Source organism: Petaurus breviceps, unplaced genomic scaffold (assembly GCF_028583685.1).
Source record: "Petaurus breviceps papuanus isolate PSGF00001 unplaced genomic scaffold, PetGlider_PUasm1.0 37, whole genome shotgun sequence".
Lineage (NCBI taxonomy): Eukaryota > Metazoa > Chordata > Mammalia > Diprotodontia > Petauridae > Petaurus > Petaurus breviceps.
In genome coordinates this window covers 23,706,330-23,727,880 of record NW_027186296.1, presented here as the reverse complement: position 1 = coordinate 23,727,880, position 21,551 = coordinate 23,706,330, and the positions used below count along the sequence as shown (strand labels likewise).

Below are 21,551 nucleotides of genomic sequence, written 5' to 3'. Positions count from 1 at the left end.
TGGTGGATATCTTAAGACCATATGTGTCACTAAACCCTCCTTTCATGATCAGATGCATTTCTATACAGAGGTGAGAGGTTGACTAGGGAAGAAGCTGAGTGCTTGTTGCATACCCTTGGTGTATTAGGGCATAGTAAATCTCCTTTTGTTAACTGTTCAATGACTCACAACTTACCACTAACAGGTACTCGTACTCGTGCCAGGCCCACCTGTAACAGCCCTATAGACAATAATAGAGACAGCCATGGGAAAATCAACTCAGAAAAGCCAAAGTCATTGTAATGTACTAAAAGCATACTTACACCAAAGTTGGTAGCAGCAAACCTATCTGAGGCAGACACTTGCACATTAGTTGAGACTGTTGGATGGGCATAAAAAGCATTTATATTTGCCAATAAGGTACTCATCACTGCTGGAACACCAGGGCACATGTACTTGGAGGACAGACATGAAAAGTGCCTGCAATACAAAAGGATTAAAATCTCTTAATACATGTCATGTTTATTTAACAAAAATGCAACATTGGACCCAAGGCTAGAAAATAGTTTTTCAAACATTTGGTGTATACACACACCACACCATACAAAAGAAAGAAAGAGAAAAGATATAGAACTACCGTTTCTAAGACAAAAAAAGAAGAATTTCTTTATCAAATTTGACCTTTTCAAGTTCTCTTGTCTCAAGTGCAAGATAGCTAATTAGGGCCTTGCTCTACTTCTCTAAATACTACATGGTTCCTATCAGTTTGGGAGAGGGAATAATAGAATTAAGTATTCAAAAGTCAAAGGAGTGATCTCTGTTGACCTTAAGGGATTATCAAAAAGATTGATGTCTTTTCTTTAACTTCAGCTCCCAGAATGCCATCCTCTCAATGGTCTCTCCCCATATACTTACTCTGCTATTTTAAATATTCAGCATAATTAAGCTTTAGGGATAGGGATTAAACCCATTGTTTCAATAGTATAAGAATTCCTCGCTGAGCAAACTCTATTTCCCAATATAGGTTTGCATCCTTTTGATAGTTTATAGTCTTAGAGGATTGCCAAGAGCAGGGAGAGAGAGATTAAGTAACTTGCAGAGGATCATACAGCCTGTATTTATCAGAGGCAAGACTTGAACCCGGGTTTTCTTTGATTTGAAGTAATTTCTTCATCCACTATACCACTCTTTCACCATCCAACTGAAATCAAACAAAAAAAACCCCAACAATATTCAATTGGAAAATAGAATCTTATGTACAAATGTGACCATTATTTCCAACATAGCCGTCTTTTCTTGAACTCTTTGATGTGCATTATCCTGATCTAGAGTAAAATGACCACTTCCCACAAAATCCCAATTTGTGCTCTTTCACTTGGTAGGCATAGAGATGAATCTGAGCTCTCAGAGGCAATGGTTGATAAATGGATGCTATGCATGCCTTTTTTTTCTTCTAACTGGCTATTGATTTTTGACCTGTGATCTAACTAGTCTAACTGGTCAGCTATACACAGAGAGATGATTCTGAAATAACTATTAAAATACAGTCAAATTAATTTAAAAAAACATCCATCAGCATTCTCTGTATACACTGCCCTCTGATACTCTGTCTTTAAGAAAATATCCATTCTATTAGAGATGTGAAGTTCCAGCGTAGTCTACAGGCCTTTGGCCTCCTTCATTTCTTGGGCCCAATAAACGTTTTCTAACAGCTTTTCCGGAATTCCCTTGTACCAACCTTAACACTGAAGTCACCAATTATCAAGGTGCAGATGGACTTAATTTGGAGGCCATCATCAAGGTCTTCATAGATGTTGTGACTTTCTTGTCCTCTACAACTGACATTGGCATACAAGATGTGATTACCTACATGGTAGTCTGTTTTGCAGGTGATGAGCTATGCAAGTCAAAGATATCCAATGAAATGATACTTTTTGTTGCCATTAGACACAACTATTCCAACAATTTTATTCACCTAGGTAAACTTCAAGTCATTTTTCCAATTAGCTGAAATTTCTTTTTGTTTCATTTATGGTAAATTATTAAAATGAATCTGGTTCAGCACCACCAAAATGTTAGTCAGTGAAGCAGTATTTATTAAATGCCAGCAGTGTGCTAAGCACTGGGGATACAAAGATACAAACAGATAAACTGAGACCTGGAAAAGGCCTTTGCTTAAAAAGGCCAAGGTCTCCCACTATATCCAGGGCCATCTTCATTTATTTCGACTTAGGTTTTGCCACTAGTCTCAGATGATACTGGAGGAGAGAGTGGGGCCAATGACTTAGCACAGTCCTGCCTCACTTAAATCCAATTTATTTGCAAGTCAAAACATCACCCAGTCTTTGGTCCTCTTAGAGAATGAAGGATGAACAACAAACAAAATCTAAATCAAAACACAATCCTTCTTTCAGGGAACTCACAGTCTAATGAGAGAAATAATACATAAACAATTATGCAAAAACAAAATATATACCAGATAAATTGGGGCTAATCTCAGAGGGAGGGAACTAAGATTAAAGAGGATGGGGAAAGGGGGTGGCTAGGTGGTGCAGTGAGTAAAACGCAGGGCCCAGAGTCAGGAGGACCTGAGTTCGGATCTGATCTCAGACACAACACACACATAAAAAAAAACTAGCCTTATTAACCTTGGGCAAGTTACTTAACCCCAATTGCCCTCCAAAAAGGAAAAAAAAAGAGGATGGGGAAAAAGCTTCTTGTAGAAAGTGGGATTTTAGAAGGGCACTTGAAGGAAGTCAGGAAAGCCTGAAGTCAGAGATGAGGAGGTAAAACTTGAAAATATCTTAGCCTAAGAGGGCCAGGGTCTTCCATGGCATCCTGAGTCATCTCCATTTGTCCTGATCAATATCTGGCCACTGGTTCCAGAAGGCTCTGGAGGAGAAAGTGGGGCTGGTGACTTGGCACAGCCCTCCCTCATTCAAAGTGAATTACAAGTCATGTCATCATCTCCCTGATGTCATGGTCCTCTTTGAGAATGAAGGACAAACCACAATAGTGTTCAGTAGTATAATGGTCAGAAAGGGAAGTATAAAGTTAGGAGATGGATAAAAGTATGGTTAATGGGACATGGTTACTAATTTTTAGCAAAAGGTACAATTAAGTGTCTAAAGACATTGTTCTTAAAAGCAAGAAGGTAGCACAATGGATAGAGTGGTGGATCTGTAGTCAAGAATACAAGAGTTCAAATTCTGCAGATCTTTAAAAGCTATGTGACCTTGGTCAAGTCACTTAACCTCTGCCTGCCTGTTTCTTCATCTCTAAGAGGGGGAAGAAAGGGAATAAACATTTATGAAATATCTGGTATGTTTCAGGCACAAATATAACTACTAAATATCAACTCATTTGACCCTCATAACAAACCTGGGAATCATTACCCTATTATGATCCCCGTTTTATAGTGGACAAAACTGAGGAGGGGGATAAAAATAGCACATCTTTCCCAGAGTTGTAAGGATCATATGAGGAAATATTTGTAAAGTTCTTTGCAAACAATAAAGTACTATATAAATGCAATTATTATTGTTGCTGTTTGTATTATTGTTGTCTCCTCATATTTTTTTCATAGTAGCTGTACTTCATCTATCCATATGTCTTTCCAGTGATGTCAATTTCTCTCCAAATACAACAAAATGAGATAGGTCATGTGTTCTGATTCCTAAGTTGAAGATCTAACTGAGATTCTTGTCTAGCAAGCAACATGTAGACCCATTATTAGAGCGACTGAAGCATTGATTTTGTATATAAAACTAATGTGTTTCTGGATCTGAAAAGTATAATTTTTATGTGTGTATTTAATAAGGACAATTTAAAGATGAATGACCAATTTTCAAGCTATATCATTAGAGGGATTTTCCAATGAGAGTTCCTGTGTAGAAGAAATCATTGGGCCAACCCTTTCCCTGCAGTATAGAAGGGAAAATGCATTTAGGTTACATTTCAAATCACTAAACAAGCAAATATCATTATTTGTATAATATATCTGCTGGGGCCTCTCCCCTCAATTTGTACTTTCATTAACAGGTTGTATTCCCAGGGAGTGGTTGCTATTCTCAGGTTCTTCCTAATTCTATGGGTTTGTTGCCTTCTATTATAGCTCTAAAGCCCCAAGCAGTTTGCTTTCATTAACAATCAGCCAACAGACTCACTTAGCTTATGGCAAAGGCATTTACCAAGGTGGTATAATAAGAACAATTCACAAAGCATTCCTCTCAATAACCTGGAGGCACACTCTCCAACAAATACACAGGAAGAAAGACTTGATTTTAGAGTAAACAATGGTGCAGGTGCTTTGGGAGGAATCACATCTCTCAGTACTGTAATTAATTTCTTTTTTTGCAGAGTTCACACATAGCACCTTTTGAAGGCAACTTTTTACTGGACAGGCTACTTATCTGGCCCCCAAGGGTCAGCCTCATTCTAGAGTCCATAGCTAGTACTTGTCTCTGCTAAGAGAGGTCATGTTCTCTGAAGCTGCCTTTTCCCTGTGGGGATCATCTTTCCTCATATGTTTGGGATCTCTCTGCTCCCAGATGGGTGGCTTATCTCTCACGTATTCAGCATCTCTGATTACCTGGCTTATATAGGAAAGGAGAAAACATTCTCTTCCAACACTAACTTTGCTGTCCTCTGGCAAAGGCCAAAGGGGTATGTCTCCATAAAGTTCTCCTAAGCCTGGAATCCCCAACTGTTGAGTAGCTTACTGTTTTATGTACTGGATCAAAGATTGACTGATTCTCTCAACCAATCTTAATCCCCTCACCCCCATTTTCCAGCTTCCTTTTGTGTATTGTCTTCCTCCATTAAAGCTCCTTGAGGGCAGGGACTATCTTTCTTTTTCTTTTTTTGAATCCCAACTGCTTAGCACAGTACCTGGCACAAAGTAGGCACTAAATAAGTGTTATGGAATTGAACCAATCAAAATATATTTTCTTGTGTGCTCTCAATTGCCTTTACTGAGAGGCCAAAGAAAGTCCTATAATCCTCTCACAGGTGATTAAGTATGTAGTCTCACATTTGTGGTAGAGTAATAGGAAACTTAATAAACACCTGCTCAATACCCTGTGATTACATTCAGGGCTCTATGACTATACTGCTGGAGTTGTGGTAAAGGTGGAGGGTAGAACTCCCTCCTTAGTATTAAATTCTTTATACATGTTAGTTAATTGGGTAACTGAAAAGACTTAGTCACTTCTGAAATATTTTTATAAAAACTTTCCTGTACCATTTTCATGTTTTTGTGAAGGATTTTCTTAAAACACTTATAGACCACTCATACAAAGTTGTATTTTTAATTTTAGATATCAAATGGTGATCATATGAGCTGGCAATTACTGTAGCAATATGAGTGGGAGAGGTAAAAACTTCTCAGACTATATCCTAAAATCAAGTAAGATTACTTGTGGGAGCAGGCCTGAGTTTCGGTTTCACCCTTCCCCCTCTTTTACTGCCAAATCAACATTAAATTTGCCAAATAAGGACATGCACATTTATATTGGCTATACCCTGTTTCCTTGTTCTTTGTCTTTTTTCATGCCTAGACTGTAAGCCCACCTCCTAGCCAATGGGAATAAGGGATAGTGGTGGGAGGGGGTTTGTCTGCACTAGGGTATATAACCTTGCTTTGTCTTCTGTAACATGCCTCCTTCCACTAGTGTGTCCTGGTGGAGGTGATACCCTCTTCTCCAGAGAACTGAATAAATGCTTCCTGTTCTTACCTTGAAACACCTCTGACTTTTATGAAATTTTGGGTAAGGGATTCTTGGGGTCCCCATAGCCCACACAAATATGTCTTTCTGGCTTTTTATTTTGGTAAAAGCATCTATCATATTTTAAATTATCTTAGAACCTTCCCTTTTTACAAGAATCTTGATAATTGAATCAAGATTCAATTCAGACACCTTGATGATGACCTTTATATTGTACTGATGTAGCCTGATAATTAAAACTGGGTGATACCAATGATAGGTTTCATGATCTATGCTGAATGATCATAGTTAATACCTTGGAGTTTCCATTTTCTATTTGAATATTAGATACATAGTTTATTTGTATATTAAATACGTATTTATTTGTATAGGAGATGCATAGTCACATCTGTCAGGGTTTGTGCACATGTATGTGGGCTAAAGTTATCAATAAGGTTCACCAAAATAAAACAAACCAAACCAAAAAAACCTCATAAACTAGGGATTGATTGTTTCTGGTTTTTTTTACCTGGATATATATTATGACTTCTTTTTTCCTTTATAACTTGTTTCTGACTTACTTTTAGTACTAATGAAACCAATACATTTGGCTATCAGAGTAACACCCAGTGCATAAGACTGGGATAAGCAAAAAACTGTTCTTTTGATTCCAGAAACTGGTCAGTAAGCCTATGCTTTGTAAATAGACAGATAACAGATAGATGAATAAAAGAACAAATGATTGAATGAGTAAATAAGCAAACCACCGAATAAGTAAAGATGAATAACCATATATAAACATATATATATAAATTATTCCATAAACTATACTGTGCACATAACGAATTTTTCTTAAGTATTTTCCTTACCCTGACATTAAGTATGATAACAGCTCCTCTCATCACCTAAGGTAATCAGTGTTGCATCCCAACTGGTCAAGTCAACAGGTATGAAAGCTTTCCCCAGACTAGAAGATTACTACACAAGCAGCTTGGTTTGCTAACCTTTTGTCACAACCAGGATCGAATTAGATGAACATGAGATTGCTGATTAAATAGGGAAGATAACCCTGTGTTATTTTAACTGTATGTTTAAAATCCCTTTCTTTCAGCACCTCAAGTACCATAATTTTCAGGCATCAAATACCCAAATAATTAATTCTAGCCCTCCTTGCAAAGAAACCATTCTATTTGAACTACAACAAAAGACTCCAACATTGAAAACATACTGATAATAGTGAAAAGATATAAATATGAAAGGGAAGAATATACATTGATTCTATTATTTGCTTAGATTTCACTATAGTGACCCTCCCACATTTTATTTCCATATAGAGTGAATTCTAGAATGCACAATAAAAGTTATACATTTACTCAAAGCTTTCAAAGGTGTCCCTACAGCTTCTGAAGATTCTTGCCTCATCTAAATGACATAGGAACACCTGCTGAACTTCAGGAATGGAAACTTAGAAAATGAGAACTATCCCATGAGATTCACTCCATTCAGAATTTGAATATAGGTATAACAATGATCGCTAACATTTATGTAACACTTTAAGGTTTGCAAAGTATTTTACTTTTATTTTCTGATTTTATCCTCACAGCAACCTTGGAAAGTAGGTGTTGCTATTATCTTCATGTTACATATAAGGAAACTGATGCTGAGAGCAGTTAAATGACTTTGCCCAGAGTTACAGTCTAGTAACTGTCCAAGGCAACATTTTAACTCAGATCTTCTTCACTCTAAGTCCAAAGTTCTATCTACTAAGACACCAGAGTGCCTTTATAGACCAAATGACCCTTGCCCTAATGGATAATTAGTAGTATATACCTAAAATCTGGATAATGGGTGTTAGATGGGAGGCATAGGCTTGGATATGGTCTGACAAGATTTGAGCAGAGAAGAAAGGAAAGAGGGAAGAAGAAAGAATGGATGTGGGGGGAGGGTTTGTATCAGACCAGATTCCAGCCTGGAAATTATGATAGGGAGCTTTCCCTCATCCAGGTTGGCTATAAACTTCCATTGTGTTTGGCTTCCATTCCTACATAAGGAGTTTTCCCCTAATATGCTGGGAACTTTGGGGATATTTATATAGGAATGCACTGAAAACCATGAGGTTTTGCCCCATTCTGTGCAAGATTCTGAGATGAATTCTTGTCACTTGTTTGTAACTCAGTGGAAAAGGTAGAAAAAAAGACTCTAATTTTCCTCTTCTCTTGGGAAGTGTGAAACAATGTGATTGTAGTCTAGGAAATGGGTAGAGTTGTATTCCTTGTTATTTACCCCATAGTATATATCTATTAGAAGGACATCAAGGTGGCACAATAACTGGAGAGCTGGGCTAGAGACAGGAAGGCCTGAGTTCAAATTCAACTCTGACACTTACTAGCTATGTGACCCTGGGCAAATCATTTAACCCTGTTTGCCTCAGTTTCCTCCTGTAAAAAGATCCAGAGAAGGAAAATGGCAAACCACTCCACTGTCTTTGCCAAGAAAACCTCAAATAGGGTCATGAAGACTTGAACACAAATGAAAGAAATGACTGAACAATATCAACAAACATATCAATTGAGGGGATGTATACATACATATGTGTACATGTACACACAAATGCCTACACCTATATTTGTGTAGGCGTGTGTGTATAAACATATCTCTATATGCATTATCAATTTTTACCAGTATTATGTTGTCATATAACAGAGTCTTGGTCATGAGAAAGAAATTCAAAGAGATTGATGGAGTAGGATCATCATGAGCATCATTTTGAGTAGATTGAACTAGAACTAGATTTTAAGAATATGGAAGTAACAAACAAGTGCTACAAAAATTGCATAAAATTGCTTACTTAGAAAATAAGTAACTTTATATTTTTTTACTTCTATATGCTGTGTAATAGAAAGAAAACTGGCTTTAGAGTTATAGGACCTGAGTTCAAATCCCACTAATACAATGAACTTGGAGTCACGAAGAAAGAAGCTGAAATCGTGCCTTAGATTGCAACTATCTAATCTTAGGCAAATCATTTAATCTCTTTCAGGCTCAGTTTTCTCATTGCTAAAAATGGGTAAAATAAGGAACAAATGAGATAATACAGGTAAAGAACTCAGTAAACCTTAAAGTACTAGATAAAGATGATGATGATGATGATGATTGTTGTTATTATACAAGTCACTTAACCTTCCTAGATATTTTTCCTTATCTATAAAATGAGGGTGAGAGGTTGTACCAGATGCACTCTGAGGTTCCTTCCAACTCTAGATATATAACCCTACAAACCCATCCTATAGGAATGGAAGGAGTTCAAAAAGAAACAGATTGGGGCTCAATCCATTGATTGATTTTTTGAGTAAAGATGCTTTAGTCTTTAATTTTGTGATGAACAGATACTGAGATAAAGGTTATGGCATCTTCCAGCAATTTTTAAAAATTCAGGAAAAAAAAAGGTTAATGTCCTACATCACTCCTTAGACTTACATCTGGTAGTGTGGGGATTTATAAGTTGATTTAGGAAATCTTATGAATTGGATGTATAAAAAAATAAAAATAAATTATTGGCCATAAAAATTATATTGGCTATTCTGTTTAATATGAAGCATAGAATTTTCCCTTATCACAAGTAAAATACATATCATTAATAGAAGTTACATATGAAAGCATGGAAAAAATAGCAAGAAAAATTGCAAATGCTTTCAATCTTTTTCTCTTCTTTTTTAAATGTGGCAATTTTGAGATCATAACCAATATCTTATCATAAAATATACTTTTTGTTAAGTACTATATGTTTTTTTCTACTATGGCTTTTTACATATTTCAATATCAAATACAAGGGATCATAAGCAGATGTTTATTTACTGCTAACATATCCAGAATACTTAGCTGCTTTTAGTATGATAGTTTATCATGCCATCCAATTACTCTGTGAACATTTAGTAGGCACATATAGTAGTTAATGTTGTATTTTATGGTTTTGGATATCAATGTTAGCCTATATATTATCAAATTTTTTTGTGATTAGCATTTGAATTTCCAGGGAATTAGATGTTATGTGGAGATTTCTGACACATATTCCTTTTGGAAAACTAAATGAAATATTTCATTTTAATTTAAAATTCAACTAATGACCTTCCTTCTAAATTATATATTATCTTTAGAACTAAAGAGAAATACTAAATAGGGCATGGAATAAACAGTGTTAGCAGTCATTACTAGGGATAGTCATTTTTTTTCTTGTGGGATAATGAAACTTAGCCTTAAGGCTTCAGAATTTAAAAGGCTCAGATAACATTTCCTTCAGAAAGTAGAAATAACTGAACTTTATATATATTGACCAAAGAATAGTTCATTAAAATATAAAATTATGAGATAGTACATTTTCTCACCTTTCCTTTGACTTCTCAATGGCAGCCCCCCAATTAAACTTTTCTCTGGACTTGTGATTCTCTAGCACTGGCCCCACAGTGTCCCACAGTCTCTTTTTCCTGTCCCTGAAGGCAGTGCCTGAAGGTCCCTCTTCTCCATTGGTACTAAGTTCTGTCATCTTTCATGAGGTCTTCCCCCTAGACTTATTTCCTTAGGTTCCAGAATTTTGATTTATGGCTCTGGTAATTCATAAGAAGGAACTTATAGATTAAATATTAAATTTAATTTAATTAATTAATTTTAATAATTAATAAAAATTAATTTAATTAAATTTAATAAATATATTAAATCTGTGATAAATCAGATCTACATTGTCCTCAAAGTCTTAGTGCAGTTTTAAGCTTCAAAAACTGAAAGTGACACTAAGACTTCTGGGTAAAATCTAATGGCCGAAGGGAAATGTTAAAGATAATAGCTAAACAACAAGTACCATTGCTTTCTCATTAGTACTTTCATTTCTCAAAGCCTGGAAAGTATGTATGGGATGTCTAAGAGTCAAAACAGCTGCCCAGGTGTAGATTAATGGCCCCTAGCACTTGCCAGACACAATGGCGAGTTCAATTTCCCTGACATCTGAAAATGTAAACTAAGGAACTGATATGGCAACTGTAAGTGGCTCTGTGGAGGTTAAGAGAATCTCAGATGATTGAAGAGAGACAGAGCTTGGCAAGATGACTTGCCAACAACCAGACTCTTCCTGGTAAGAGTAGGAGGATTGGGTGGAAGAAAACTTAAGCCTATTGTTAGGAAAAAGACTTCCTAAGAATTAGAACTGTCCAAAAATGAATTGGGATGCCTTGGGCCATGGTGAAGATCTTCAAGTAGATGGATGATACCTGATTGGTATGTTATGGTTGGGATTTCTTTTGTGTATGGGTTGGACTAGATAACTACTATCTGATTTCTCAAATTCTGTGAATCAAGGAATATGTGATTCTTTGGGGTTGTTTGTGTGTATATTTCTGAGAAAACTCTGAAGAAGGTGCCTTCTAAATGGATGGCTACTAAACAGAAGCCCTTTCATTTCCTTGATTTTCTATAGTTAGCCCAAATTTTTTTCGGGTGACCTATAACCATTCAAAGATGAATGAAGCAATCCAAGATAGAAAGAACAAAACAAGAGTGATTAGACCAATCCAATACACTGAGTGACATTTTACAAATCACATGACTCCTTATGGCTTTGTTTTCCTCATTTGTAGAAAGGTTAGATGAGGCCATTTTTCAGGGCATTTTTAGTTCTAATTATCTAAGAAAGTAAGGCTCTGAACTTTCTCCACTTTGGTGTTTTAATGATATCATTCAATTACAATGGAACCTAGAATGAGGTAGCAATAGGAAAGGGCATAGACTATGAAAACAACAATAACCTGCCTACATTTTCTCATACGAGAGTTTTAAACTAATGAGTTTCATAATGGAAAAAAGGTGTATAAGTTCTAAGTGGAGAGGTCAAGCCTGAAGAAAATTTGCTATTTCTTACTCCACCGAAGATGATTTAGTATGGGGGAATATTAGGGTAAGGAGAACTATGCTGTGTACCCTGTATGAGAAATCTTCTGTGAGGCCAAGAAGAAGAGTATCATATCCTGATCATACAAAGTAAGTGGTGAAGTAATTTATTCCTCCAGATCTGTTCCTTAGAATCCTAGGAAATTTTAAAACCTCTGCTTTCCCCCTTATAAGACATGACCGAGAGGGAATATACTAAGTGTGTTAAAACACTTTGGCTTCAGTTTTAGAATAAAATATTCAAAAAGTTTCAAAATTAACAAGTAAAATTCTAGTTTCACAAAGTTATAACAAAGATGATTTTGAAATCATTATGAAGGAAAGGTTTTAGTGGCTTATTTGCTACTGAAAAAGACAGTTACACTGACTATTTTTAAAATTAAATAATCTCAAGAATCACAAATATTAAAGCTGATGATAGTCATTCTAATAATAAGGAGTAAACTCTTCCTGAAGTGATGAGAAAGGGACTGCTAGAATAAAAGAACAACTAAAGATCACCTAAGGAATGCTGATGTGGGACCACAGAAAGTGACAGTGCCAGATTCATTCACTAAGGTTCAGAAGAAGAGAAGAATAGCAAGGATATGATGTCTTCATTGGTATGTATCCAGGATATGCCCACAAATGTCTTAAAACCATTATCTGCTTCTGGTAATTCATTTGGAATCAAATCACTGCCACAAGGGATCCATCAGTCAGTCAACAAGCAATTTTGCAAAGTGTCAGGAAGGTACGAGGAATACAAAAAAAAGTCAAACATTGTCACTGCTCTTGAGGAACTCACAGAAAATACTACTGAGAATTATTTAGTTCTGGGGGTAAGGAAAAACAAAAATGAAAAATTTTAAGGGCACAATACTTTTATCATTTCTATTGACCAAAGGCAAGGGTTTTATAAAAGAAAGAGAGGGCTGGGAAATAACTTGTAAAGATGACAGCATCTGAGAAAAGAATTTGGTTTTCTTAGTCACTGATAAAATGCAGAAATGATGGATTCTTGACCAAGGATAGAGCGCCCCTAACAAAAAAAGGCAAATACATATCCTAAGTCTTGAAAATGCAATCAAAATGCATTTAAACTGAAAAAGCAAGAGGGAGTGAGAAAACTGCTTTTATAAATCCATCAAGCTAAACATAATAGAGATTAGTGACAATGTAAGAAAAAGAATAACAGCAGAAAAGACCAGAAATTCTAAGGCAACAAATCCAAGAAAGGAGCCATCAATGAAACAAAAAGGATCCTATGTTTAAACACAATGTAAAACATATTTTAGTGAGCCAACAGAAAGAGAAACCCTACTGCAAGGAGACAAATTTGACCTTAGCTATGCTACTAAAGCTTGGTAGAATGAGACTTAAGACATGGAATATTGTTCTGGAATATCCATACTCTATTTAAAAGGAGCAGGATAGTGAAAAGAGGAGCCAGAATAACAGTGTTCATCTATCATATATATTCAAGTGAGAAAATCTAACAAATTGAGACAGGGAAAGGATTTGGGTGAAAATCAACTGAGGCAGAAGAAAAAGTGCTATTGTTAACAGAACATACTCTAGGCTTCGTGGACAAAAAGAAGATATGTAGAATTTGTCAAACAGACCAAGAGCCTGGCAAAGACATTTCATACAGTAATGATGGAAACTTCAGTTGTCCTAATGTCTTATAGGGTGTCTCTGACTCTAGAAAAGGAAACTTGTAACAGAGTCCGCATGGTGTCATTAAGAACAGTTCATGGAAGTTAGTTTAGTTCCTTTTGGGAAAGGTTTCCTAGACTGGCAGATCGAGGAAACACCACAGTTATAATTTACCAAGTATTAGGTAAAATCCAAAATGCTATTCTTGTGGAAAAACTGTAAGGTTGTGTTGTAGATATGATTTTGGAACTAGCTGAATGGTCAGGACTAAAAAGTACTTTTTACCATTTCTACATCACCTTGGAGCCATGTTTCTTGAGTTCCCCAGAGATCTGTGCTTGACCTTGTGTCATTTAACATTTTTCTCAATGGTGTGGACAAAGCATAGGTGGAATGTTTATCAAATCTGCAGGTGTCACAAAGCAAGGAGGGAGAGTTAGCATGTAAGATTGTAAAAAGATATCAGAAGATTGGTCCCAGCATCATGAGTATAAGGTGTAGTTGACATGACCAGACAGTACTTTGTCTAAAAGAAATCTGGGGATCAGACACATATTAGCTGTGTGACCCTGGGCAGGTCACTTAAACCCATTTGCCTCAATTTTCTCATCAGTACAAATGAGCTGGTGGGGCAACTAGGTGGCGCAGTGAATAGAGCACTGGCCCTGGAGTCAGGAAGACCTGAGTTCAAATGCGGCCCCAGACAACATAAAAACTAGCCGTGTGACCTTGGGCAAGTCACTTAACCCCAGTCGCCCTCTAAAAAGCAAAAAAAAAAAAGAGCTGGAGAAGGATATGGGAAACCATTCTAGCATCTTTGCCAAGAAAATATCAACTAGGTGTATGAAGGATTGGGCACATCTGAAACAACTAAACAACAAAAAGATTTCATGCTAAAAGGTACAACAACAAATGTTCAATTTGAGTCAGTGGTATAATATGGCAGAGAACAGATCTAATGGGAGAACTAGCTGCAGTAATTGAAATACTTTAAAGGACTAAGGAGGTTGACAGACCTACTGTAATCTAACTTGACCAGAGTTAACTATGGATCATTGTGATTAGTATTGGGAAACATATTTCAGAAAATACAATGATAAATTGGACAGTGTAACTGAGAATGCAAGAGCCTTAAAAGCATGCCATGCAAATAGCAGCTGAAGGAACTTATGATGTTTAGCCTTAGGAAGAAATGGTATAAGAAGGGTTGTCATGTGGAAAAGTAATAATTTTTCTTTTGCCTGGGCCAAGAGGATGGAATTAGGAAAAATGTGTGGATGTGGTAGAGGCAAACTCAAGCTTGATGTAAGGAAAACATTTCTAACAATGAAAGGTATCCAAAGGTAAAAAAGGGCATGTCTTTGGAGGCAGTTGATTCCTCCTTATTTGGGTTATTAAAGCAAAAGATGGATTATCACTTAGGGATGTTGCAGGGAGTATTCTAGTGCAGGCACAGTGTATAATATAAATCCTCAGATGCCCCTTCCAACTGTAAGGTTTTCTGTGAATCTTGGAAAGCAGTACAAAAAGTTCTGCCAACACTCTTTGCAAATCAGAAAGCACAGATGACTTCTGATTTTCCTAATGATAAATAGCTAGCAAGATTATAAACACCAATATTCAAGAATTTCAAATACTACCAACTGCCTTATCTTACATGTAAGACAAATAAAACCCACAAAGATGAAGAGATTTGCCCAAGGTCAAATAGCTACTCCATATCAGAACTGGAAATGGGCCTTGATCAACAGTTTTCTTTTCTTTACATCATGCTGCCTCTCCAATTATAATTGAGCTCACAAGATTTCCCACATGAGCTTGTCACCGATTGCATAATGAGTCAAGAGATTGGCTTTCTTTTGCTTCAGAAGATAATGAGAAGTAAATATTTGGGAAAATGAGCATAATAAGATAGAAGCACTGAAGAGAGATCAATGAGTCTCAAGTCTGTCTTAGAAGAAACTCTAGAGGAAAACTTATGTCGATGAAAGGAAAAATTATCTGCAATGATTAGCAATAGAAACACTTTGAATATTTATGCATCACCATTTTTTATGAAGAGTATAGAATAGTCTATGCATAATATTACATCCATCCTAGACACTTGAGAGGTTGTGTAGAATTCCCAGACTCCTTCTCTCTGTTCAGCAAGCTTTGTGGCTGCTTATAGAACCAGATGAGGCCAGTTTGCAAATAGGTGGGGAGTTTAGGCTCCTGGGTGCGAGACAAAAGGAGGCACCATAGAAGACAGCAGGATGAGTAGGCAATATGAGCCGCAGAGGCAAGAAGGAGGAGACATATTTTTTCCATTCGTACTATGTGCAATGTGCCATAATAAGTGCCTTTTGTACTATCAACTAAGAAAGATTACCTTTTTCAGATGAAACTTCCTTACATTTTCCAGAAAAAAACAATCCAAAAACATTAGTTTGATTCAGTTTACTAACTCTCAAGAATGGAGTATAGTTGTTAATCTAAGCAAGATTAAGCAAAATGAATGGATACTTTTGTTTTTCACTATTTATTCATTAATTTTGTTCTAACTGTAAGGTTATAATTTAACAGAGACATAACTAAGAATTTTTAAACTCAGTGAAAATTCTATAAACCATAACTCTGGCAAGAGACAAGAAAAATTTCCTCTGCTGAAGGTGGGTCAGGGCAGGGGAGGAGCTCATCAGCTGGTACATTCCTATTTTAACCAATTACTTTTACAACCTTGGCACTAAACCATGATGGTTCTCTGATGCTAAAGCGCTTTCAGTGCCCTATCAATTCACTATTCTGAGCCAAAGCTCTGGTCAGCCTGTCCTAGTTGTAGGTCCTCTAGCAAAGAGCAAGCTTTTGTGAAGCAACTAGAGCTTCTTTTTATCTTTATTAAGGATGCTTTAAAACTAAATAAAGAATTTCCTGGAATCATTCCTAGACGATTTAAACAATTTTGTGCAGTCCTCTGTCTCTGATAAAGGCAAGAGAAAACTCCCTTGGTATATACTTGCATATGATAAACTTTTTTTTTCTTATAGAGAAACATTCCATTTCAAGTCTGCTGGTTTGTCCTTTTGACATCACAGCAAGTGTCAATGGGTCCCAAAAACTCTGTAATGGAAGAAGGAACTATGTTTGACCTCACAACAAAAAATATTTGCAATAAACAGGACTCTTCTTGAGAAAATTGCTTTTATTTAAGATTGATGACTATAGTTGCCATGTGGGAACTAATCTTTCCAGTCTTTTATCAATCACTTGTCCAAACAAGGAAATTACACACGTTCCTTCTTTTATTGTGAATGTTCCAGACAAAAGAATATATCTTTCATGCAATTAATAGGGCTAATAAATTGGGGTCCCAAAGGTAATGTTTTGTGGGAAAGGGGAAGTACATTTACAGTAAGCTTGAGGGACCCCAGGGAACTGGGAAGTGTGGTATTATTGTTCAGGTTGTTTACTAGCAAGATAGATTGCTCTCCTTTTCATTATGATAAACACATAGAAAGGAAATTTAATAATTTACCTTCAGAATTTTTCTTCTGTAAATACTATCTTATTCCTTTCTGGCTCCAATTTGTTTTGTTTTTGTTTTTTGCTTTTTTGGAGGGCAATTGGGGTTAAGTGACTTGCCCAGGGTCATGTGGCTAGTTTTTTTGTGTTAAATGTCTGAGGTTGAATTTGAACTCAGGTCCTCCTGACTCCAGGGCTGGTGCTCTATTCACTGCGCCACCTAGCCACCCCCACTGTGCCATCTAGCCGTCCCTGTCCAATTCTTTAAAAACATGAAAATGTGATAAAGAATTGTATGTTTGGAGTGGGACACAACTAAGCTTCAGTAAAGGGGTGGGAGATCATGGTTACCATATGAAGGTAATGAAAGAGTTGGAAAGATAACCAAAGAAAAGATATTGTGTTCACCACATCATATTTTAAAGACTTATAGGGGCCAGCCTTGTGTCACAGTGGTGCTAGGTAAATGAACAGCCTTTTGACAAAGTCCAAATAACCTATTTCTGTCCATGTTCTCATGAAGGTGACCCTCATAGCCACAGGCTTGTCATCTTCCTTAAAGATGGATTAACTTTATAAAATAAGTAACCTAAGCAGGATGTATCTTCTCTGGTTCTATTTTTTTTTTTTGAGACTAAGTATCCCTATCTTATCTAGCCTGACAGTGTAGCAGTCACTCATGGACTCAATTCCACTGTTGATTGGCATGGAAGTTTTGACCTATTATATTTCTTTCCTGGTCTGGTTCATCTTCTGGGTCTGTCCGCTGGAAAGAAAGTTTCAAGATGACCTCAGAAAATTTATTCAATTAACTTTTCAACTATTTTTGATAATACAAAAATGTATGGCAGAGTGGCAACAGTGCTAGATTTATAGTCAGAAAATGCGGGTTTAAATCCCCAGTATTTTATTTAATATTGATGTGACCTTAGGCAAGTCACTTAACCTTCTGAATTCTCAGTTTTTTTTTTCATTTATTATGTGAGGGTGTTTGGATTTGACAACTCCTAAGGTGTTTCCCATTCCATTCCTTGGGGCATGTGGGGTACACAGTGCCACTGAAACTACATTAAAATGTAATTGGGAAATATTAAAGAACATAAAAATACAATAAAACACGTGATAGGTACTGGATTTAAAGGAAAAAATAAAATAAACGAGTTCATGCCCTCAAGGAGCTTACATTCTAGTAGAAAGATCAAGAAAGCCTTAAGTAGGTAGGGACACCTGAGCTGTATTTTGTAGGAAATTAGGGATTCAAAGAGACAGAGGTGAGAATAGAGTACATTCTAAACATGGGAGATAGCCTGGGCAAAGGAAGAGGCAAGATATGGAATGTCATTCACAGGAAATAATACCTAAGTCATTTGACTAGAACAAAGACCATATGAAGGGTAGTTATATTAAATACTCTATAGCTATCCATGAGAAAAAGACTAAATTAAAAAAAATTCACTAAAGATCTTACCAATACACACTAAAATTAGAACAAAGTCTTTGTGTATTTACAGTCACAATTGACTAGGCTTAAGACTTGCAACAGCAACAACAACAACAAAAAAAAAAACAACAAAACCCAACTCATGTTGTTAGATAACCAAATCTTAGCCCAGTGTGAAAAGTGAAATAAATGCATCTATATGGGTGATTGCAGATTTCCTTGTTGTACTAAGTCAATGATATGTGAGGAATCAGGATAACTAACTTTCCCATCTTATTTTGGTTTTCTATTGGCAAATTAAATCACTTTCAGACCTACAGAAAATTGAAAAAAATTATTATTTAAATAATTTGATGTATTGAGGTCCACTTATCTGGCCAGATTTTTTTTGTGAGGGAGAGGAAGGGTATGGATGTCTAATTTCAATAGTGTAGAGAGCTTCCCAGAAAGGAAACTTTCTCCAAAAAAATACAGATCAGCAACTATTCTGAAGTATATAGTCTTCCACCTTCTTCTAGCATTTGTCCAGGGTATCCAATGAAGTATTAGTGTAGTTTTAAATTTAAAACTTTATGGACATCTTTTTTAGGGGGACATTAAGGTATGTAAATAACTTTTAACATTAACAGCACCTTAAGGTATGTAAATAACTTTACAAATATTTCTTTATATCTGCTCCAAAACCAGCAGAAATCGATGCTATTATCCCCATTTCACAGTTGAAAAAATGGAAACAAGATAGGAATTATATAGGGTATGCAAAGGGTTACACAGTGAGTAAGAATGTGAGGCTTGATTCGAACTCATATCTTCCTGAATCCAACACTCTAACCACTGTACCACCAGGGTACTGAGAAGGGAAGAAACTTTTCCAGAATCACTTAACCAGTGTCAGAAGTGGAATTTGAATACAGGACTTCCGCCCACTTAAACCACTGGTGTTTCACTAGAGTTTCATATACAAAAGCATAATAAATGGCCATTTCTTAAGAGGGTGTTTTTCAAGTAAGCTTTGATTGGGCTTTATTGTGCCAACTTGCACCAATTAAGTGCATTTGATTTACAAATGTATGCTGACATATTTTTCTTACCATATGTAATCTCTATGTGTGTCTGTCTCTCACATTTTCTTGCACTGGAGTAGTAGCTTAGGATACTTTGAGTCAGAAAGATTCGGTTTCATATCCTGCTTTTGACAACTAACCTTGAGTTAGTCACTAACTCCTCAATGCCCCAGGCAATGCTTGTTGTGTAAGGGGTTTTTGGAGCATGCCCAGATCCTAGAGTATGTGCCCTGAGGTGTCTTTGGAGTATGTCCAGATTTTTTACTACAGGGAATGGGGTTAGCTTTCTCTGCCTGGCTGCCTTCTTTGATTGGAAGTATTGTCTTTAAAACTGGTGAGACATCATTCTAGCTTCCGGGCTCTGAGAAATGAGACTGAGGGTTTATAGTTCTATTCTGTGTTGTCTTTCCTCACTTTCAAGTGCTGGCAGCAATGATCCTCAACAGAACCCCAGAATTGGGAGTGTAAGCCATGGCAACCTTGGAGACAGTATTCCAGCAAAGAACAGCCAGCCAGCCTGATCCAGAAGCCTAGAGAAACCAGGATACCCGAGACTCAAATCTGGGAGGGATTTTGGACTTGGAACTTGGAGAAGAAAGAAACTGAGCTAATAATTGGGGGGAGCGGGGGGGAGAAAGATTATGCCTCCCTCAGATAAGGGAGTGTTTGTCTATTTGTTGTTTTGGGGTATTCCACTTTGAACATTGATATTTTAAAACGTGGTTTAAGGGTTCTTGGGAGAAACTTGGCTTCATTGAAAGCACTACACAATTTTCTAAATGCAATTTAGCCTGCCATTTTCTCCTATTCCTTTTTGGGTCAAGTTAATTTTCCTTCTGCTCTTTATGTCCAGGACATATGTACTGATAGCACTGAATATCCCAATATAGACCATATATTTCCTTCACCAATTTGGTTTTTCCTCTGTGGTGTTTTTTGGACATATTCTATGGAGGACTCTCTAAAATGTCCCATGAATTGATGCAATCATTATAATGTGATGGGAAACAAACACCATCTCTAGGGAATCCCTAGACATTCTGAGACATTTTGGATTCTGTATTTTATGACTTCCACAATAGGAGTGGGCACTTTTAAACAACACACATCTCCATTAAAAAATAAACAATCACAGTGGGATATTGTATTCTTTACAATTATAGTCAATTGTATAACTGTTGGTTCGTGGTTGTCCTTCATTCTGAAAGAGGACCCAAAAGACATCACTATGTTAGGATCAAAGTACAGACTGTGGTTGACCAGACCAATATGCATGTGAAAGACTCTAACACAGGTCAGACACAAATGGTCCATACGAACATTTGGAGTGGAGATGGCTCTAAATGTGCACATCTCACTTTTTTTTTCAGCTATCATAATTCTACTTTGGTCATATAACATAGGGACTTCTTTGATGTAGGCACAACATGCTGTGCAATTCTGTGCCAGGGTCTTCCGTGTCTCACAAGTGATTCCAAAGTTCTTCTGAGACTTTGAGAGTATTCTTGTATTACTTCTTCTGACCTCCATGTGATTGTTTGTCTTATGTGAGTTCTATGTAAAATAGTCTTTTAGGCAAACATATGTTTGGCATTTGAACATGGCCAAACTATTGGAGTTGTGCTTTCTGCAGTAGAGTGTGAATGCCTGGCAGCTCAGCTCAAGAAAATACTTCAGTGTCCCATACCTTATCTTTCCAGGTGATCTTCAGAATCCTCTTAAGACAATTCAGATGGAAGCAATTCAGTTTCATAAAACTGGTATACTATCCAGGTTTCACAGGCAAATAAGAACACCTCTGTAGACGTTCAGTTTGGTAGGCAGCCTCCTTTCCTACACTTTTCTTCAGAGCCTCCCAAACACTGTGATACCTCTGGCAATGTGTGTACCAAGCTTATCTTCTATGTAGACATCCCTGGAAATTATATTGCCAAGGTAAGTGAACTTCTCCACAGCATTCAAAAATCTCTCCTTCTGCTGTAACCAATGGTTCCACATTTGGATGGTGTGGTGCTAGCTGGTGGAGAACCTGTTTTCTTAGAACTTACTGTCAGATCAAAATCAGTACAAACAGAGTACTGTTGCATCTCAAGTTCAGAAGTCACAATGAGTGCACAATCATCTGTGACATCTTTTGCTATATTCACCCTTGCACAGAAATCAGTGAGAATTAAAATATGTTGATTTAATTTGGAGAGTCTTGTCAAGTTATTTGTAGAATTTTCCACCTCTAAAACAGATTTTAGAGCATAAACTGTAATTACCTTCATGGCAATGTTTTTGCTTATG

The 21,551-nt window shown here is 36.6% G+C and overlaps 1 protein-coding gene across 1 annotated transcript in view; it reads right to left on the bottom strand.

Moving 5' to 3' along the window:
* The window catches only part of LOC138169643 (protein unc-13 homolog C), a 487,553-nt gene that overhangs the window by 367,061 nt on the left and 98,941 nt on the right, over nt 1-21,551 (bottom strand). Inside the window, exon 8 of the mRNA XM_069099296.1 lies at nt 303-459. Coding sequence (XP_068955397.1) covers nt 303-459 — 157 coding nt within the window. The remainder of the gene's footprint in view (nt 1-302; nt 460-21,551) is intronic.